At 39.4% G+C, this 23,082-nt stretch overlaps 1 protein-coding gene across 1 annotated transcript in view; it reads left to right on the top strand.

Moving 5' to 3' along the window:
- LOC126470639 (leucine-rich repeat serine/threonine-protein kinase 1) overlaps positions 1-23,082 on the top strand; it is a 375,607-nt gene that overhangs the window by 321,398 nt on the left and 31,127 nt on the right. The window contains exons 35-40 of the mRNA XM_050098623.1: positions 2,775-2,964; positions 3,058-3,264; positions 12,062-12,313; positions 16,738-16,879; positions 17,004-17,113; positions 22,550-22,672. Of these exons, the coding sequence (XP_049954580.1) occupies positions 2,775-2,964; positions 3,058-3,264; positions 12,062-12,313; positions 16,738-16,879; positions 17,004-17,113; positions 22,550-22,672 (1,024 nt within the window). The remainder of the gene's footprint in view (positions 1-2,774; positions 2,965-3,057; positions 3,265-12,061; positions 12,314-16,737; positions 16,880-17,003; positions 17,114-22,549; positions 22,673-23,082) is intronic.

Here is a 23,082-nt window from a genome sequence, read left to right as displayed (position 1 = left end):
GCAACTAGTGTTGCCAAAGTTGGAACACACCAAAAGTGTTTAGTTTCACCGACGAGTTGCGCAAACGTGCATCACGTATGTGCAGTGGCCAGTGGTGCAGTTGCCTGCAACCTAGTGTCGTCATGTAAACGAGGCTTAAGGATAAGTTGTAAGTAGAGGCTTATTACTTGTAATAATATCTGGAGCAATTAAAAAAGCTTGATAACTGACATGTTGGAGTGATGGAAACTAATGTTGGAAGACAATTTCCAGTATACTAATGCTGCCACGTCGTTTAGATCACCTGTCTTGTATATCACTTTTTATTTGCAATTCTGATGGTACCTGAGGGAAAAGGGGTGAGTGAACGTGATCTCTCACTTGGAAGGCAGGGACAGATTTGTAATTAACTTCTGGGAGAATTTGTGGCTGATGTTTGTGGTGAACCAAAAAGGGAGTCATTAACTTTTGTGCGACTACTAAAGATTCATTACAACAGATGAAAAACGGTGCTTAGCTAGTCCTGTGGGATTGGCCTATTGTTTCATTGATCAGTTCGCCAGCAGCCATTTATCCAAAACTATGTAATTTTTGTCACATCAGTCACAGGCTGCTGAGAAGCAAAGAAAACTTGTTTAAGTGATATCTTGGTAGAAGAGGTCCCATAACAAGTAGATACAATCTGAGTGGTGGCAGTGATTTTCCAATTGCTTGCCCCACCATTCTCCTTGTTCTAATGCCAACCATGTGTTAGTTTTAATCAAGCATTCTCACTAGCTTGGAGATAATGTGTTGATTAAATTTTTTAGTTGCTCTTTAATAAGCATTTCAAAATGCTCTTTATAAGCAGGTGTGCAAAACTTAAGGATGAAAGTGTCACTGCCAACTAACAAAGCTTAATGAAACTTTGCCCATACATAAAAAGAATTGCTGCAGCATAGTGCAGAAGGTAATTAAAAGAGATATGCAGTGAGACAAACAGAAATGTTGGTCACAAGGTTGTTAAGCAGTTTTTGTGGTAGGGTGTTTCGTTTCTCCAGCAGCATGTTTGGCAACTACTGGATGGTCATTGGCACATGTGGGTGTGCTGCAATTCATGTCCCCAATGCATCCCAAACATGCTCAATGGGATTTAAGTCAAGGGAGTGGGCAGGACAGTTCATTTCCTGAATATCCTCTCATTCCAAGAACTGCTCCTCCCGCACTGTTCATTGCAGTCACACATTGTCATCCATAAAAATTAAGTCAGGACCAAATGCACCCCTGAAAAGATGCACATGGGGAAGGAGTACAATATCAGAATAATGGTGTCCAATGAGTGTTCCATGTTTATAGATTTGGAGGGCAGTATGTTCATGGAACATTCTGCCTCCACACTCCATAACATGTTGACCTCCAAAATGTTCATGTTTGACAGTGTTCCTGGTATATGTGATTACACACTTTCTCACATATTGCAATGATAAAATTGCCTTGTGTGATCAACTGAATTGTGGTGTTGTCTTGTTGCAACATTTCAATGAGTTTCATACCCATCATCTTCAGGAAAAGTGTCAGAATGCTGTGTTCTGCATACCTGTATAGCTGCTGGACTGCTGACCTCTTCTGTGGGTGGGCCAATACATGTTTCAGGAAGCAGGTGACATATCAGTGGTACTGTGCCGCATTCGCCCACCGTAGGTGTGGCACCGGTTTCTGGAGGCACTTGATTGACCCACTACAGAAGAGGTCAGCATCCAGCAGCTACATAGATACACAGAACACAGCTTCCTGACACTTTGCCTGAAGATGATGAGTATGAAACTCATTGAAAGATTGCAACAAGGCACTGCCACCACTTAGCAGATCAACCAAGAAGAGTGTATCAATGTTCCAACATCTCACCATATGGGGGTATGTCCAGAATCACTAGTCAGACTGAATCTGCTCTCATCCAAGAAGAGCTTGTGACCCCATTCCTCGTTGGTCCAGTTTGTAGGCTCTTGTTGCTGTTGCTAATGGTGTCGCCAGTGTGTGGGTGTCTACAGAACACAGTACGGCACTGTGCAAAGACACTGTCTCTGTGCAGTCACCATGCCTTTGTGGAATGCAAGATTGCACACCTTATCGTCCTTAATAAGCGTGGTTGCAATTGGTGAACCCTCCTTATCTGTTGCACAGTATAGTAGTTATCTGCTGCTTTAATTGATCATATCAAGTTGTTCATATGTTGTGTTACTTTACCTATCTCCTCCTCAAGTTTTGCAGTGCAGCGTATAACCAATGACAGAAGAGTTTCTACGTCCAGCTTCTGTATCTTGTGGCAATGACTCTTGCCTGAAAGTACATTTTATGATGTAATCCCTTTGTGTTAAAATGAAATAAGTCCTGATTGGATTTAAAGTTATATCAGCTGTATGTAAAAATATCAACATTAAGGTATTTTAATGGCATTTTTATGTTAATAACTTCTTTTGCTACTGTTTGCTAGAATAATTTTGTAGTTACATTTGAGAAAAGAGAGAAAAAAAACTGGTTATCATTGTCTAAGATAGCAGGTTGCTAGTGAATGAGTTTTATTTCTGTGCCATCATTACACTTCAAAGTTAACTTTTTCTCTGCAAGGTTTTGCAACATATCTTTCGGTGGTCATGTCTTTTGCAAAGTTATTGTATGATAATGGCCTTGTAAATTTTATAAGACACTGCAGGTCATTTACAGTTTCTGTTTTAATTTATTCTTTACACAAATGCTTTCTGTTTCTCTTATATCTCTAGCTGCATTGGTATTGATCTACCTTCATTGATTTTGTGCAGCCGCAAGCCATCTGTTGAAGGTCACCCGGGAATTTGTGGAGAAGAAAGTTCACATTTACAAGAAGAAGTTGAGTCACCACCACAGTATAGTTGGATAGTTGAAGAATGTATCTTAGCTGCATATGACAAGAAAAGTGTGACGTGCCCCACACATGGTGATATACCTCTCGCCCAAGTAGCACCAGACACAGTGAGTTAATTTTGTAGTGGTTTATAGGAAGAAATGGTGCCCATAATCAAATGTATATACAACTTATTGAATTGATATTCTTTTTTGCCAAAGGTGTTTTTAGACTTAGGAGAAAGATACCTTATAAGACCGGGAAACATCAAGAAAGGTCGCTTATTGGGAAGAGGAGCATTTGGCTTTGTATTCAGAGGATCATGCAAAGTGCGAGGTTCCAACAATTACATTGATGTGGCCATGAAAATGTTGCAGCCTGTTCAGCCTGGTCCAAATGCCAGGCAATCTGCAGTAATTGCTTTCAAGGTAATGCACGTTTTTCCCAGAGAAGTTTATATATGAGTTGGAGAGTGCAGTGTTTCAGTTTCTTGTCAACATTTTTTTTTTCTTCTCCCCCCCCCTACCAACTGAGTTTAGTGCTTGAGTGGCTGACGTTTCATTTCATTATGTTCACCAAAGAAAACACATTAAGATTAGTGGAGACCAGATGTTACTTATAATAGATAGTTGTAAAATACTTACTACTACTTCTAGTGGACTATTTTGTGGATACGAGTAAATCTGTAAATCATAACATTTTATTGCATAAATTAAAAGAATCCAAGAGGAGAGAAATATCCTTTAAATTACTTAACTAATAATTAAAAGACAGGAAACAATGTTTTAAGGTAACTTATAACAGGAATGAAAAGTTGCTAAGAAATAAATCAGCTTAAAACATACGTCAGTGAGGCAAGACTCAGAGGAGTATATTAGGGCCTTGTCTGTTCCTTTTTCATGCTAATAATTTAATTTAGTTGGAAGATTGAAACCTATGCAGTTGGCACATCCTTTGTCAGCTGGGGCAGTGATGTGCAATCCACTGTCAACAGTAGTTCAATGAGTCAAAATATTCTGTCAACTTACCTCAATACAAATATACTAGTTCTAAATTAAGAGAAAACAGTGACAATTTAATTCCTGCATAACTGTAATCTAAATACAAATGTTACTCCATTTACACCTCCGATGGCAATCTTCTATATAGATAAGCACAAATTTATGGGTACGATTGTAGATGAATGTTTGTCATGTAAAGAACATATGAATCATATTTGTAAGGAAGTCAGTGGAAATTTGTATTGACTAAAATGCGTCTCAGCCTTCCTGAACTGTGTTACCTAAAGGCAAATATATTTCGGGTTGAAAAATCCTCATCTTCAATATGATATTGAGATCTGGGGTGCGGTACTAGCAGTCTATACAGACAGGCTTTTAGATCACAAAAAAGGCAATATCAATGTTAGCAGTCATAAGCGAGTAAGAACCTTGTAATGAAATTTTCAGAAAATACAGGGTGATTCAAAAAAACATATTTTACAAACTGACATGACATCGGGCATACAACAAGGATCAGTAATCACATACGAACAGGATGTTACAGAGGCCATCTGGGGCTACTAAACGACATTGCAGTTATTTAGTCACATGCTACAAATGGACACCCATTACACGAGCTGCGCAAAGTTTTGTCCAGATGCATCAAGGCATGCATGATACTGATGCTGCATTCAACAGCAAACCCTCTCAAAGATGTCTGGTGTATCGCAAAGACGACCTACTGCCACAACAATCCTGCCTACTGGGTCCTCTAGTGAGATAACAGGTCTTTCATACACAAGGCCCAGCAGATACTACCACAGGAAAAAATTGATTTGAGACAGATTGGGTGATCGTGATGGCCATGCGACTGATCCACCATGACCAATCCAGTGGCCGGGAAATGTTACCTGCAGACGTGTGCTCACTTGTCTGCTGAAATGCCTGAGGTGCCATCACGCTGAAATCAAATACAATGATGAATAGGCTTGGGAACGTCATTCAGCATGTTTGGGAAAACCTCTTGTGGGGAATGTGAGATACAAACAATGATCAAGGCAGTCTGGGAGAATGTACAGCCCAATTCAACAGTCTCCAACAATGCCAGCCCACACATTAAGGGTAAATTGCCATTGTGAGACATGCACATGTGTAGCCTGTGGGTTCACATCCACCTACTTATGAAGGATGTGAAAACAGTCATAATCGTACCATTTAGCTGGTTCGAGAGTCTCCTCATGACATTTGGTTTACACAATGCTGCTTTCTTGACAAAGATTCATTGACTCCATGTTGCAAGGGTTGTCATTCTGTTCAGGATACCTAGATGACATCCTCGTCTTTTCACCCATTGCAGAAGAGTACCAGCAACACTTGTTTGAAGTTTTCAAATACTTAGAATAGCACGATTTGGTATTAAATACTGTTAAGTGTGTTTTTGGTAACCCATAGATTACCTTCTTAGGTCATCTAATTTGACAGCAGGGTCATTGCTGTTACTCAAGAAAGTAGCCTAAGGGCAGTTCACCTGTCCAGTGAACAGACCCAGTGCACTCAGCTTTTGAGGCTGCAAACCAAAGCATAGAAAATGCTGCACTCCTACCACACATCGCATTGGATGCATCTTTTGGGTTGGGGATGGAAGCTAGCCAGGCTGTTATTGGTGTAGCATTGCAACAGCAAGTTAATGGTGCTTGATAACCACTCACCTTCCCACACAAGCTGTCCTTTTTGCAACAAAAATGGAGTGTTTGTGATAATGAGCTTCTTGCTATCTACTAATCAATCGAGTCCTTTCATCCTCAGTTGGAAGTCAAGAGTTCACAATATTTACAGACTACAAGCTATGTGTCTACATCTTCAGACAGAGCAAGTGCTCACTGTGACAGTATAACCGTCTGAAATTCATTGCCCAGTTCAGCACCAACATCTGCCATATTTCAAATATTGACAATGTGATTACCAACTACTTGTCTTAAGTTAGCAGTGAACGAATGTTATAGTTTTTGGCCAACTTACAAAGACACGAGAGTCCGATCAGGGACTTTGAAAACTGTTGAATGACGCATCGTCCACTCTTCAGTTGGTCAGTGTTCTGGGCTCAGATGTGAAGCCACACTGATTAGCCCAAAATATTACGACCACCTGCTTAATAGTTTGTTTGTCTGCCTTTGGAAAGATATACACCACTGATTCCACATATCAGGGATCCGACAGTTTGTTGGTGGGTTTGTGCAGGTATGTGGCATTAGTTGTGCATGCACAGGTCATGTAATTTGTGTAAATAATAGACCACTGATTTGTGTACATGCTGATGGCGACCCAGATGGGTCCCATAGTATTTACATCAGGTGAATTTGGTCCCCGAGACATCAGTGTGAGTTCATTGTAATGCTCCTCAAACAACAATTCTGGCTCCAAAGTACTGCTAAAAGATGACATTACCATCAGGGAAGACATCAAGAATGAAGGGATGCAGGTGGTTTGAGTTATCAGCGTGTCTTCGATTACTACCACAGGTCCCATGCAAGTGCAGGAAAATGCCTCCACATAGTATAATATTGCTCCCACCAGCCTGTGTCCATGGCATGCTACACATTTCGTCCTCCGTTCACATCATAGATGGTGTTTGTGGAGATAATCATTAACCTAATGTAGGAAAAATGTGATTCACACGAAGTGCTGACACATTTCCACTGATTGACAGTTGAATCCTGATGGTCCCTTGCCCATTGCAATCATAACTGACAATGTCATTGGGTCAACATGTGAACACATAGGGACAGTCTGCTGTGGAGCTCCATGTTCAACAATTTACGATGACCGGTGTGCTCCAGAACACTTGTGCATGCACCAGCATTGTGGTCTTTTGGCAGAGATGCCACAGATCACCATCTATCATACTTTACCCCACGTTCCGTGAAGAGTCATGAACATCCAGCCATTTAGCATCTATTGATAGTTCAACTGTCCTCCTACCTCTTTCTGTAGACGCTCATGACAATAGCACATGAACGTTCAACCAGCTTTGCCATTTTTGAGATACTTGTTCATGGGTTCTGTCTAATAATAATATACCCTTTGTCATGGTCGCCTGTCTCAATGGATTTCCCCATTTGCAGCCCATATCTTCACTAGGGTGATCCCCGTCCGGGTCTGCTCCACTTATGTACTTTTGCCAGTGCATCACATGCCCACAAGTGTACCTGGTGGCATCCAATGTCGCAGTGGGTAGTGGTCATGACGTTTTGGCTTATCAGTGTATATTGCTACATTTCAAGCAGAAGATCTCATCCTATCCGGCTCAATGCATTCTGCATACATGTTTTCAATAGCCTTCACAGCTGTGCCATCCTAGCATCAGGTCATCAACTCACCTATTTGAATACATTTTGTGTGCCCTGGTATCCAAAGTGGTTGTCACAAGTGGGCTCATGTGTGTCTTCAGAATCACTGTAGCAAAATATTCTGTCTTCCTGCATGTGCCAGTTGGAGATTCTGTAGGTATGACAACACACTTTGTGCATGTACCCATTAATATTGTAGATCCACTTCCACCATCAAATGGTCAGTGCTATGTATTAACTGCAGTTGACTGTTTCACTCATTGGTCAGAAAGTATGCCAGTTGACAGCACATTGGCAGAAACACCAGCCTTTGCCTGTGTGTCAAATTTGGTATTGTGCTTTGTGCACATAACTATGGACCACAGCTGGCAATTCAAATCATAGTCATTTACACAGCATAGTAAATTCTGTGCCGCACACTATCACAGGCAACCAGCAACCATCCAGGAAGCAATGTCATGATCAAATGCTGGCACTATTCTTTAGAGGGCTGGACTGATGTCTCATGACAGTTGAACAACTGCCTTACCCATGGTCTTGCTTGGTCTTTGCACTGTGCACAAACTGGACTTGAATTCATCACCAGCAGAGCTAGTGTACAATGAAGCAGTCCGACTGCTTGGTGAGTTTATAGATGCAAGTTCTGTATGACTACCTGACCACAACCAATCAGACTTCATTTGTTGCCTTATGTAACATATTGCATGCATTTGCCCTCGTCAACACTCATGCTGCAAACTAGCCACAGCCCCAACCACAGCTGCAACCATCCAAACCAGATTCAGTATCTGATCAAAGAATGAGATCTGTATGTCAAGTGCATTTTCGTGCAGGATTTTTTGATGATGCTCTGCCTCCAGTGAAGTGGCTGATGGAGTGGTCTAGATCACTGACTGCTGTCTTTGTCCAAGATTTCACATGCCAGCTGCCACAGGTGCTGATGTTTGGGATCAGTGGTTGATTTGTTCTTGTTGTGCTTTGTGACATACTGTGAAAGTGTCAAGGTGTGAAAACTTCATTGCAAATAGAGACAGATCTCTACTAGCACTAATTGAATGCAGAAAACTGGTCTCAAGTTCTTACACAATATCTTTCTCTGTTTACATTAATACAGGGCCATGAGTTTGATTCCTGGCTGGGTTGGAGATTTTCTTCATCTGGGGCTGGGTTTTTGCATTGTCCTCATCATTTCATCACTCGGAGAAGTGGCAAGACTGGACAGTGAAGAGATTGGTAATTTGTACGGGTGCTGATAACCACACAGTAGATCACTCCACAAACCACATATCATCATCATCATCATCATCATCATCATCATCATGTTTACATTAATAGAAGTCTGTTATTCCTGGTACATTGGATGCACACCAGGAGAGCATAATTAACATAGAGATTATACCTCATGGAATTGTCATACAGACTATGCTGAAATGTTGCTCATATGCACAGAAGCCAATAAAAGTTAGACTGTCTGAAGCAGTCAAGGTCATCAGCATTATTTGGAATAGATATGCTCAGCCAGAGAGATGCCCAGTAACCTGAAATCATAGGAACAAGAAAGGTGAAAAGTCTAGCTGATTTCTGAGGATTCATATTTTTTGAGAGTTCTGACAAAAGTTTTTTCCTTGCTATGTACATTTTCCATGAAGATATAAAAAAATGAAAGCAATAATGTTGTTTTTGTGGAGCAACAACAATTATTCCTTTTGTTTTATAATTTATTCATCTCTGAATACAACATGGAGAACCAAATGAAGTAGTACAATGCTTGGAACAGTGGACTGTTATTTGGGAGGAGTGACCACCAATTCATGTCTGACCATCCAGATTTAGGTTCTACTACAGTTTCCTTGATTACATTAAGGTTCCTACTACAGATTTTCCTTTGGAAGATACATGGCCAATTTCCTTGTTCATCTTTATTGAATACAATTACTATTCTGTTTATAATTACCTCATCTTCCTTAATTTTTTCTTCAAACAAAAGAAAGAAATACACCAAATCACACTCTACATTATGGTTCACAAAATATATTTTCATACAAAATGTAAGGTCAGAGTATAAACTGACATTTCAATGAATTACTGTGGGTTAATCAGGAAATGGTTTACACCGCTGAATTTTCTGCGGTTATTGAAAGAACAATTCACACAAGTTGCTACAGTCAGTGCAGGTATACATTTAGTGTCCTTTCCAGGATTATTTCATTTTTTATTACAATGATAGAAGTTGGAGAAAGCTGTAAGATTTGAAAACCAAGACAGTATTGATAGTCTCTGATCAACAGCTTTTGGGCCATGATAAGAAACTGTGCTGGATAACTAATTGACATCAAACAAACGACCTCCATTTAATGATAAATAAATACCATCTTCAAACATAAAATTACTTTTCTGTTGCTGCTTACTGAATTTCAAAATCTGTGGGTCCATTTGCAGGTAACAACTGAAACATTCTGTTGTATTATGTGAGTATTTTGTGACTGAAGGCAGCCTGTATTTATCACAGAAATGTCACAGCAACAATTGTGAAAACTTCCATTATAGATCAAATGAAGCTTTCAGTTTTGAGGAAATGCGACATTACCATCATAACACTGTTAATTAACTAAGCTGACATGATCTTGGAGTATTGCTTATGTCTTTTCTGAGATACTTGACCATATCCTACGTCTTTCAGTAGCTAAATGATTTAACGTAGGAGATCAGCTCCCTTAAAATTGCATGGGTTGCTATGTACTTTATTCCTCAGTTACAACTCTTGAAATATTTGTGATTGAGCATTAAGCTTGTAGATGCTGAGTAAGTGGTTAAGGAGACCAAACAGCCGAGGTCATAAGTCTCTATTCATCTGCCAAGACAAAAGCAGGGTACCCAATATGTTTATGTACAGAATAAATTCTGTATGCAAGTGCAAGAAACTGTTCTAATTGTTTTTGTTGTATGCTATCGGAGGCAGAACATGGGTACCAGCCCACTAATCGCCTAGTGGGAAATGGAAAATTGCCTAAAAACCACATCCAGGTTGGCTGCCCCACTGGCCTCTCATTGTTAATAATCTGGGTAGATTTGATCCAGGGCCGGCATACCTCCCCATTGTTAAAGGAGTTGCGGTAACATGCTCACCTACCAGGATGGGTCATTAAGCTCAAATAGTCAATATTATTCTAGTTAAAAAAGTATGATATCTTGTGTGTTCACTGCATTGATAATCTTTACCCAGAACAGCAGTTCTGTTGGTTTTAACATGTTGTAATGAATTTTTGAAACAGATGCAGTGATTATTTCAGTTTCTGCTACTTTGCAGGAATAAACGCAAGTAACTAACCTAACCTAACCTCAGATGATAAACAGGTATTCATTGGACAAATATATTATACTAGTACTGACATGTGATTACATTTTCACACAATTTGGGTGCATAGAGAAATCAGTACCCAGAACAACCACCTCTGGCTGTAATAAAGGCCTTGATATGCCTTGGGCATTGAGTCAAACAGAGCTTGGATGGAGTGTACAGGTACGGCTGCCCATGCAGCTTCAACACGATACCACAGTTCATCAAGAGTAGTGACTGGCGTGTGGTGACGAGCCAGTTGCTCTGCGACCATTGAGCAGAGGTTTCCAGTTGGTGAGAGATCTGGAGAATGTGCTGGCCAGGGCAGCAGTCGAATATTTTCTGCATCCAGAAAGGCCCGTACAGGACCTGCAACATGCGGTCGTGCATTATCCTGCTGAAATGTAGGGTTTCGCAGGGATCGAATGAAGGATAGAGCCAAGGTTCATAACACATCTGAAATGTAATGTCCACTATTCAAAGTGCCGTCAATGCGAACAAGAGGTGACCGAGACGTATAACCAATGGCACCAGATACCATCACGCCGGGTGATACGCCAGTATGGCGATGATGAACACACGCTTCCAATGGGCATTCACCGCGATGTCACCAAACACGGATGTGACCATCATGATGCTGTAAACAGAACCTGGATTCATCTGAAAAAATGACGTTTTGCCAGTCTTGCACCCAGGTTCGTCGATGAGTACACCATCGCAGGCGCTCCTGTCTGTGATGCAGCGTCAAAGGTAACCACAGCCATGGTCTCCGAGCTGATAGTCCATGCTCCGGCAAATGTCGTCGAACTGTTCGTACAGGTGGTTGTTGTCTTGCAAACATCCCCCTGTGTTGACTCAGGGATCGAGACGTGGCTGCACGATCCGTTACAGCCATGCAGATAAGATGCCTGTCATCTCGACTGCTAGTGATACGAGGTCATTGGGATCCAGCACGGTGTTCCGTATTACCCTCCTGAACCCACCGATTCGATACTCTGCTAACAGTCATTGGATCTCGACCAACGCGAGCAGCAATGTTGCAATACGATAAACTGCAATCGCGATAGGCTGCAATCCAATCTTTATCGAAGTCGGTAACGTGATGGTACACATTTCTCCTCCTTACATGAGGCATCACAACAACGTTTCACCAGGCAATGCCGGTCAACTGCTGTTTGTGTATGAGAAATCAGTTGGAAACTTTCCTCATGTCAGCACGTTGTAGGTGTTGCCACTGGTGCCAACCTTGTGTGAATGCTCTGAAAAGATAATCATTTGCATATCACAGATCTTCTTCCTGTCAGTTAAATTTCACGTCTGTAGCATATCATCTTTGTGGTGTAGCAATTTTAATGGCCAGTAGTGTATTATCTGTTATATATAGTTTCCTCCCTTGTGCACATCTAATTTTAAACATTGCAATGTTTTAAAATGTACATATTAACAATGTATGATTATCATGTGCAGTTAAATCTAATGAAATAGTACTGTGTGTGAGAAAATAATTTTATCTCCCTTTCAAATCAGTTTACAGAAGTTGTGTTTTCATTTGTTGATATAGGCAGCCCAAGGAAAATGGGATCGCGATCCTTTACAGTATGCATGTAAGGCATACTGTACAGCACGTCAAGAGCTCAACATTCTTCTGAATTTGCGGCATCCAAATATAGTGCCACTAGTGGGTGTCTGCCCACGACCACTCGCCCTTGTGCTGGATCTTGCACCCCAAGGAGCACTGGATGCCACCTTGAGACACTACAGACGCTCTGGTGCTCGCATTGGTGCTTATGCACTACAGGCCATTATCTTGCAGGTAGCTGCATTGCTTTAAATGTTCTTTTTGATTATTTTTGAGTAAGTGGTGTAATGTAAAGTTTATGTATAGATTTTATTGCTTTTTCTGTTGACGATGTTCCACAAGTTACAAATTACTTAAAATAAATTTGTGTACTTCACAGATAACCATGTTCCCAGAATAGCAGTTGTATTTTTTTACATACCATGAATAATTTTTGTAAAAATCATACAGTTTTTCTTGCTTTCAAAGCTCCCAGTCAATAATAAAAGTGCTCACAATGAGTCACTGGCTCTAACCAATAAGAAAAAACATACTTCAACTACTTTCCTTTCTCCTACCTTTAACCTTTTTAAGTTAATTTCAGTAGATTCCTGACTTAGCAATACACAGACTGCAAGTGCCATGATTTGTATCATTCCATTATTGGTAGGATTAAAAAGACCAAGTGTGATGATTCAGTGGTAAGACACTGGATTCACAATTGGGATGACAATGATTCAAATCACCATCTGGACATTGGGTTTTCTTAAATTATTTAAGGGAAATTCTGGAATGGTTCCTTGGAAAGGGCACAGCTAATTTCCTTCCCAATTGATCCCCAACCTGAGTGTGTGCTCTATCTGTAACAACCTCATTGTCAAAGGGATGTTAAACCCCGATCTCCCTTCTTTTGGGAGGAAACAGATTGTAGGATGTGACACACATGTATGGATTTAGTCACTCTGATTTTAAGATGCCATATTTCATTTCATAGAATGGTATATTACTATTATTTAAATATTTCTCGTCTGTTGTTGTTGTTGTTTTCGTCATCATCAAAAAAATGGTTCAAATGGCTCTGAGCACTATGGGACTCAACTGCTGAGGTCATTAGTCCCCTAGAACTTAGAACTAGTTAAACCTAACTAACCTAAGGACATCACAAACATCCATGCCCGAGGCAGGATTCGAACCTGCGACCGTAGCAGTCTTGCGGTTCCAGACTGCAGCGCCTTTAACCGCACGGCCACTTCGGCCGGCTCATCATCATCATCTGGCTGAAAGCTAGTCTGGCATGGCACTCCATGCTAACTTTCTTGTGCAAGTCTCAGTTCCCTCCATTATCAAACAGGTGATTCCTTGATGCCTCAGGATGCATATTAGTATCCTATTCCAGGGAATTTGTGTCATAAATAAATTTTTCTTTGATTCAGCAGTTTGGAAAGGACAGATAGCTACTCATCTCATAGAGTAGTTTCAGACAGTTACAATGAAAAAGATACTAGAAATAAGACCCTTAGTACCCAGAGAGAGTGACTGTGTGTGTATGAGTTGTTATGTGATTCTGTGAGAGTTTACTTCTAAAGGACTTTGTTCGATAGCTGAAATATTTCTAGTATTCACACTGCTCGTGTGTGACTCAATGCTTGCTCTAGCAATATCTTTAGAATATGTTCTTCCCATATGGTTGTTTTTCCTTGATTCAGTTTGGTACCTTTTTGTTAGTTATCTTATGCACCATTTGATCTGCATCGTTCTTCTATAACAATATATTTCAAACACTTTTATCCTCTTCTTGTCTGTACTTTCTGTTGTGAATTATACACTTCTATATTAAGTTACGCTCCAGACTAATACTTCCAGAGAAAACTTCCTTACACATAAACGTATATTAGAGGTTACAATATTATGAAAAGGAAAGTTACTACTCACCATATAGTGGAGATGCTGAGTCACAGATAGACACAACAAAAAGATTGTCACAAAATAAGCTTTCAGCCAACAAGGCCTTTGTCAAAAATAGACCCCCCACCCCCACCCCCCTCCCACCCACCCACACACACACACACACACACACACACACACACACACACACACACACACACACACACACGTGCAATTCCAGACACGCAGCTGCCAGAGACTGCAGTCATATGTGTTTGTGCGTGTACCTGTGTGTGTGTGTGTGTGTATTTTTGACAAAGACATTGTTGGCCGAAAGCTTATTTTGTGACAGTCTTTTTGTTGTGCCTATCTGTGACTCAGCATCTCCACTGTATGGTGAGTAGCAACTACTTTCCTTTTCATTATTTTGTTACTTTCCATCCTGGATTTTCCATTGTTATATCAGATGTTAACACCTTTTTCAGAAACAGTTTTCCTTTGATTTCCAGTCTGCATTTTGTAGCATCTTTACTTCTGCAATTATCAGTTATTTTATTGCTCAAATAGTAAAATTCATTTACTTCTTTCAGTGTTTCATTTCATAATCAGATTGCCACATCATCACTTAATTTTATTCAACTACATTACATTAACATTACTCAACTTTTATTGGTGTTCACCTCATAACTTCTTTTCAAGGCGCTATCCCATTCCATTTCACTGATCTTCTATGTCCTTTGCCATCCCTGGCAGAAGTACGCAATCAGTAAACCTCAAAGTATTTGTTTCTGGTTGCTATTCCCATTTAATCAGTGTACGCATTTAACAAAATTGGGGTATGCTACAACTCTCTCTCTCACCCTTCCCACCGGCTGCTTCCCTTTCATGCCTTCGAGTCTTGTAACTGCAGTCTAGTTTCTGCACAAATTGTGGATAACCTTTTACTCCTTGTATTTTTACCCTTCTATCTTAAGAATTTCAAAGAATCTATTCCAATCAAAAGATATCTCCAAGTCTACAAATGTAGGTTTGTCTTTCTCCAACCTGTCTTGTAAGATAGGGTCAATATTGCCACTTGCGTTCCAGAACCCGAACTGATCTTCTCCCAGGACAAGTTTCAGTCTTTTGTAGAAAACTTGTGTTAGTGATTTGCAGCATGTCTTATTAAACTGATAGTTCAGTGCTTCTTGCACTGTACAGCACCTTCCTTCTTTGGTGAAGTCTTATCGTGTTGTGACTTTCTCAGATGTCTTGCATACCAAGTATAACAGGATGTTAATAATCAGAAAGGAATGTTGTCTATTCCAGGTACCCTTTTCCCGTGTAGGTCATTAGACCAATAAGTATTCAAATTTTTATTACAAGTTTCATCTTACTTATTAAAAAAGCGTTGTCAAAATAAGTAATCCTGTCCATACATAAACATGCAAATATATGTAAGGAAAAAAATGAAACAACTGCAGCCATCATTTTGATGTTATTTTAATATATTGCAGCCTGTTTTTGTGACTCAGTAAACCACCTTCATGCCTTAATTGATGCTGAGTGGTTGACCCCCAATCATCCAATTGTATACACAAACCATGAATGATCAACATCTATGAAGTGACTCCCATAGAATACATTGAAAGTGATGTTGTGTTTGCAACCATCAACAACCTGCCCACCCCTGTAGTGTAAGGGACTGGCAATTCTCACATTCAACTGTTTGCACTACTTTATCTTCCCATACCTAACTCTGCAACCTTATCTCACTTACTCTGCAAAATCAAAATGTGAATAACATGTTACTACAGATGGTAAATAACTCCTGCACAGAAGACTGTATAAGTTTTTTCACGCCAGACGTCACAGCCTTGAATTTATTAAAAGACAGTTCCACTTTGCTGTTATAAAATCACAGTCATTTATATTGCACAATTAGCTGATATCAGCGACATATCATTTTCGACTGCTACTCTTACAATCGTACTTTTACACCCCTTGTGAGTGTGTACAAATATGTAACTGTCACTTAAATATTTAACCACTGTGGTAGTGGACTTGAGCATTCCAAAATGTTTTTCTCAGTCAAGCCAACTACAACAGTTGTTCAATATTTAAATGACAGTCACACATCTGTACACATTCATACAGAGTGATGGTGTAAAGTTATAATGACAGGAGTAGCACTTGAAAATGACATATGGTGTTGTGTAATGTAACTGTGTCAGTGTGTGAGAAACAGTATGCTGTAACTGAATGTTATTAAAAGACAATTCCATTTACCATCTTGGCTGATTGGCCACGCATGAAGCACCCTCTCCTTCAGTATGACAATGCCAGACTACACATTAGTGCAGCGAGATCAGCAACAATCTGATGCCTTTGGTTCACTGTCATTGATCAGCCTCCGTACAGTCACGATTTGGCCCCATGTGATTTTAATCTGTTCTAAAACTTAAAGGTCACCTTTGAGGACTTATTTTGGTAGTGACGAAGGGGTGCAAGCAGATAATGATTTTATAATAGTCAAGGTGGAAAATGAAATTGTCCTAAAAGAAAACAGTTAAGTGGTAATCTTCAGACTCTCCCTCTTTCTGCGTGTTTCAAAAACTAAAATACTCTTTGTTTGTTTCCAGTGTGTTCCGTTGTTTACAGCCAATGCTGCACCTTCAAAATGTTGATATGAAAAATAGTTGTATGGTTCCAAACCTCCTGTCCTGATATTTCTGATTTCATTGTAATTTCACATGTTATTCATTTATATTCATTACAGATTCATTGTAAATATATTATTATGTTCTCATTCACAGGCAGCAAAGGCAATAGAATACCTCCATCAACAGCACATTATTTATCGTGATTTGAAGTCGGAGAATGTTTTAGTGTGGGAAATGCCACCACCATTTCATGACGAAGCTGACAACTGTGTTCATATAAAACTAGCTGATTATGGTATGTTGTATCTCTTAGCTTAGCTTATTAATTTATGCAGTTACTGTTTGGGGAAAAAAATATCACTGACACTTTGAACTAGAAGTTAAGCCTGACATTCTCAACAATAAATTCTCTATTTCAGGAATTAGTCGGTTGACATTACCCTCTGGAACAAAAGGTTTTGGTGGAACAGAAGGGTTCATGGCTCCAGAAATTATGCGTTATAATGGTGAAGAAGAGTATACAGAAAAAGTAAATTTTTGTTTGTCACTTGTGTTCTTGGTAGTATTTATTTTAATCCTCTATTTTCCACATATGCGTGCAGTGACTATTAACGTTTTTGCAATTTATATTTCTGATTCATTTCAATTTATCACCTAGTTTCTTTAATTGAAATTATGGAGTATAAATAATGTTAAATTACAAAGGGACAGAATGGTTGTTCAGTACTTAACTTTAGAAGGTGTCGTTCCTAATAAAGCCAATAGAAACACTTAAGCACAAAATAAATATGGAATGGAAAGGTATGTAGGAATGTAAATAATTTAACAACTCACCATGTGGTAGAATCATTGAGGTGTTACATTAAGTACAAAATAGTAATCCTAAAATTAAATAACTCCCTAAGATGATTAGGTGACATTTTAGAACTATGTGTTTCTTTCTTAATGAGAATATAGGATTTGGTAAACAGAAGGGAGGGGGCACAGATCACTAAGACAATTGTTTGAGAGGATGCCACCTGCTTTGAGGGTAAGGGGGATGTAAGGTAGGTAATATGAATAATTATAATTGAAGCTTAGTCTTTATGTATAACTATTGGATACTTCAGGTAGGTGGGTGCAAAGTGTTTTCATTGTTCAATCACACAGGACATATATGGAGACTCTTGTGATATTGAACATCAGCTAGAAAGAGAGTCCTTTTAATTAAACCGAATATGTATTCAGTTAAAAACTGAAATCATAGAAATATCCATTTTTCCCAACTAAAATGAAATCCAGTCCTCTTCAGAAAGAAATGCAGTAGTATGATTATTGAGATTATGTGTCTTTCCTAGACATTCAAATGCAACTTTTTATGAACTGCTGAGAATTAAACCTCATTTATTCCATTCAAGTTACAGCACACTCGAGCTGCTCTTTAAGGTGAATTAGAACAGAAATTTTTTTTTTTTTCACATTTTTGGATTTTTATCTCATTATAAAATTTGCAAATTTCCAAATAAAATGATACATATATCACTTATAAACTCACATGGGAAGTATTCAATTTTATTTTTTAAGTATAATCTACACTGGTTGAAAATTTTAAAATTTTTATGAGCATTACTTCAAGATCTAATAAAATTGGTAATTGAGGCAACAGTTTGTTGCGAATTTTGTGTGTGTGTTTGTGTTTGTTTGTGTGTCTATCGACTTGCCAGCTCTTTTGTTTGGTAAGTCACATCATCTTTATATATATATATATATATGGTTATAATAGAGGGAAACATTCCACGTAGGAAAAATATATCTAAAAACAAAGATGATGTGACTTACCAAATGAAAGTGCTGGCAGGTCGACAGACACACAAACAAACACAAACATACACACAAAATTCAAGCTTTCACAACAAACTGTTGCCTCATCAGGAAAGAGGGAAGGAGAGGGAAAGACGAAAGGATGTAGGTTTTAAGGGAGAGGGTAAGGAGTCATTCCAATCCCGGGAGTGGAAAGACTTACCTTAGGGGGAAAAAAGGACGGGTATACACTCGCACACACACACATATCCATCCACACATATACAGACACAAGCAGACATATTTAAAGACAAAGAGTTTGGGCAGAGATGTCAATCGAGGCGGAAGTGCAGAGGCAAAGATGATGATGAATGACAGATGAGGTGTGAGTTGCGGCAACTTGAAATTAGCGGAGATTGAGGCCTGTTGGGTAACGGGAAGAGAGGGTATATTGAAGAGCAAGTTCCCATCTCCGGAGTTCGGATAGGTTGGTGTTGGTGGGAGGTATCCAGATAACCCGGACAGTGTAACACTGTGCAAAGATGTGCTGGCCGTGCACCAAGGCATGTTTAGCCACAGGGTGATCCTCATTACCAACAAACACTGTCTGACTGTGTCCATTCATGCGAATGGACAGTTTGTTGCTGGTCATTCCCACATAGAATGCATCACAGTGTAGGCAGGTCAGTTGGTAAATCACGTGGGTGCTTTCACATGTGGCTCTGCCTTTGATCGTGTACACCTTCCGGGTTACAGGACTGGAGTAGGTGGTGGTGGGAGGGTGCATGGGACAGGTTTTACACCGGGGGCAGTTACAAGGATAGGGGCCAGAGGGTAGGGAAGGTGGTTTGGGGATTTCATAGGGATGAACTAATAGGTTACGAAGGTTAGGTGGACGGCGGAAAGACACTCTTGGTGGAGTGGGGAGGATTTCATGAAGGATGGATCTCATTTCAGGGCAGGATTTGAGGAAGTCGTATCCCTGCTGAAGAGCCACATTCAGAGTCTGGTCCAGTCCCGGAAAGTATCCTGTCACAAGTGGGGCACTTTTGTGGTTCCTCTGTGGGGGATTCTGGGTTTGAGGGGATGAGGAAGTGGCTCTGGTTATTTGCTTCTGTACCAGGTCGGAAGGGTAGTTGGGGGATGCAAAAGCTGTTGTCAAGTTGTTGGTGTAATGGTTCAGGGATTCCAGACTGGAGGAATTATGTGTTTGTATTGGTAGCACTGGAAAAAACAGTATCGTATCATTCCATAGTATAAACACACATTGTATGTCAATGTGGAAAAGTGACAAATAGATTGGTAAATCTCTCAAAAAACAAAGTGTTTTTAAGAAACGTGGGTTTCACAGTAATAGATTTTTGAGTAAAGGGAAACATTGTGTTCAACATGTGGTGTGTGAAGTTACAGACAATGAAATACAGGCAAACTCATCAGTATCTAGAGAGACACCCATTAGTGCTTCGAAGATTAAAATAAAATGTCGTGATACACACTTTTCTCAAAACAAAAGTGATGTAACTAGTAGGCTAGGTTATATTCCGATAGATTTACACATCCTGACAAGGGTGTTAGGTGAATGTGTGTGTTGCAAAATATGTGGAGGGCCAATTAGTTTACATGAAGACAGTGAGGTATCAAATGGGCTAGCCAGGAAACTTATCATTAATTGTGCCAGTTGTAAATATACTCATTCATTTTTGAATTTTGATAACTGTAAAGATAATTATTTTGACGTAAATGTTAGGTGATGTTACGGATTGAGGGCTATTGGCAAAGGACACACTGCAGCAGAAACAATGTGTGCCGTGATGAATACACCGTGCCCACCTTGTAAAATCAACAAGTATGCAGGATTTATTGTAGCTGCTGTGGAATCTGTTGCATGTGAGTCAATGAAGGGTGCTGTAAATGAAGCTGAGGAATAAATGATGGTATAACTGACATACCAGTAGCTTTTGATGGCACTTGACGGAAGAGCGGCTACAGTTATAGGCATTCTGTTGCTACGGTGACCAGTGTGGATACTGGAAAGGTAATAGATTTCCAGATTTTAACCAAGAATTGTTAAAAGTGTAAATCAGGAAATGAAGAGGTGTATATCTGTGACAGAAATTATGAAGGAACAAGTGGTGGTATGGAGGCCTCTGCAGCTATTGAAATTTTTAGTCGATCAGTGAATGAAAGGGGAGTGTGTTACACTAAGTTCTCAGGTGATGGAGACTCAAAAGCATATAACAGTGTAGTAGCTGCTCAACCTTATGGTGAGAAGTTTATCACAAAACTGGAATGTGTTGGTCATGTCCAGAAGAGAGTGGGCACCAGGTTGAGGAAGTTGAAACAAAGTTTGAGAGACAAGGCACTTTTTGATGATAAAACCATAAGACACAGGCTGACAGACAAAATGATTGATGAGTACAGCAGCATTATGGGATGCCCATTAGAAATAATATTGAGGATCTGTTGAAAGTGAAGCAGGCAGTATGGGCTACCATCTTCCACAGTCTGTCAACTGATGAAAAACCAGTACACCACCTTTGCCCTCCTGGACCTGGTTCATGGTCCAATTACTTTAATGCCCAGTACTCAAACAGTTCATGCAGCCATAAACATTACATCCCAGCAGCAGTCATGGATATCAGAAAACCTATTTACATAGATCTGGCAAATCCTGAATTACTGAAGAAGTGTCTGCATGGTCAGACTCAAAATCCTAATGAGTCATTCAATAATCTTATATGGACTCGCTTACCAAAAAATGTTTTTGTTGGAATTAAAAAATTGTATTTCTTAAAGCAGTGGCTGAAATGCAATTATTATAGTTCAGTAAACTCAGAACATACAGTTTAATGTCCAGTAAAAGTTCCATGTCAATGCTACAGTGGTTCCTGAAATACAGGGAAGCCAACTCACTAAATTTAACATTGTCAGGATAGGGCTTTCCAACTCCCCTCAAGTAAATGCGCGTATGTGGCTCACGTGAGCACATCACAATCTTGTATGTTGAGAGTGTGACACTGAACTGAATAGTAGCAGATCACTTCATATTCTTCATAACAGCAAATAGGGAAAAGGGTGATGCCCATGTCATCTCTCTGTGCCCTCTTCCTCATAGAACATTGTTTCAGGTCTAATCAGACCCAGTGTACAGCAACCATACATTGGGAATGAACATCTCCTTACACGCTGTGCACTGCACATGTACAGGATATGTTCCCTCGATGTGTGCTCTTGCTTAGCACTACCTGAGAACTTGCAGTAATATAGGACAATAGTGAAACTATACATAGTGTAAAAGTACATACAATACACTAACACAAAATATCATATTTTTGAGCATCAGCTCCTCCCTTCAATCTGCTCTACTGGTACCTTCATGCTATTTCTTTGATCTGACAAATATCTATAGAGTAAAAGACACACACCAGTTCAAAGTTTACTATTTTTACTTTTGAAATATAGACTATGCAAGTAATATGAGTGTCCCACTAGTGAAATGCACAAGGAATCGCTCCAGTGGTCTGTATTTCACATGCCTTTCCACCACAAATAACTGACATCACAAGATTGTCCTGTTATATAAGGTGTGGGCATGATTTCATCTCTCGTATCTTGGAAACAACAAAAAAACTAGAATTTTGCTCATCTCAGTTCTAAGACACTTAAAGGAAACATTTGCTATCATTTTTGGAGAGATTTGGAGTAATGTTGTAACACAAAAACAGAGCACTGATCTTTCAGATAAGTTAATAGTTATTTGAAGAGAGAAAGTAATATGAAATACCTTATATTCAGGTATTTAGGTAAGATCAAACATTTGAAAATCCAGGATGGAACATAATAAAATATAATTAAAAGAATAGTTGCTACTCACCACATAGCCGAGATGCTGAGTTGCAGAAAGTGCAACAAAAAGGCTATCAGTAAGTTAGCTTTTGGCCTACTAGACCTTTGTCAAATCAACTATCCTTTTCATCGTGTTGGTATTACACAGTTTTTTTCTTATAATTACTTCCCGTTACTTTCAGTGTTGAACAACAAGCACAGTATTTTTGGATTTTACTGAACCATTTATCTTGTGTTGTATTTTCTTATCCCATTACACTGCTGTAATTTTCTCTCTTATTTTACAGTTGAAGGAACATCTTCCAGATAACTTCAAGAAAATATTCTTTTTTTTCTTCAGGTTGACTGCTTTTCGTTTGGAATGTTTATTTATGAGCTGTTGACCCTTCACCAGCCTTTTGAGGGACATGAATCTGTAAAAGAGTGCATACTAGAGGGAGGAAGACCACCACTGACTTACAGGGTAATGTTTATTTTTGGTTTTTCAAGATCACTTTGCATTTTATGCAAGTTAAAAACATGTGCAAAAATGAGTAAGACTTTTCTCAGTAAGCATGAATTTCTCTGCAGTTGAATATGTGGATGTGACCGAACCTTCTAAACCAAAACTTTCTAGAACTCGTGTAGTTGACAGGATTGAAGCAGAAGTGTGGAGAACGTTCAAGACACTGACTTCATAGTATTGGAAGTGTTTTGTTGTCATTTGAATTACATCTCATGCTTCATTCTTTATTTTTCAGATGTCTACTCTGATTTTTTTGGCATTACATTCCAGGTTGTCCTTCATTTCACTGCATTCTCATAATTTCTGTAGTGTTTCTGTTTCTGTTTTTTTTTCTTAAGGATCAGAGTGTCTTTTTTCCCATGAACTCT

This window comes from Schistocerca serialis, chromosome 1 (assembly GCF_023864345.2).
Source record: "Schistocerca serialis cubense isolate TAMUIC-IGC-003099 chromosome 1, iqSchSeri2.2, whole genome shotgun sequence".
Classification (NCBI taxonomy): Eukaryota; Metazoa; Arthropoda; class Insecta; order Orthoptera; family Acrididae; genus Schistocerca; species Schistocerca serialis.
This window is presented reverse-complemented; position numbering and strand designations above follow the sequence as displayed.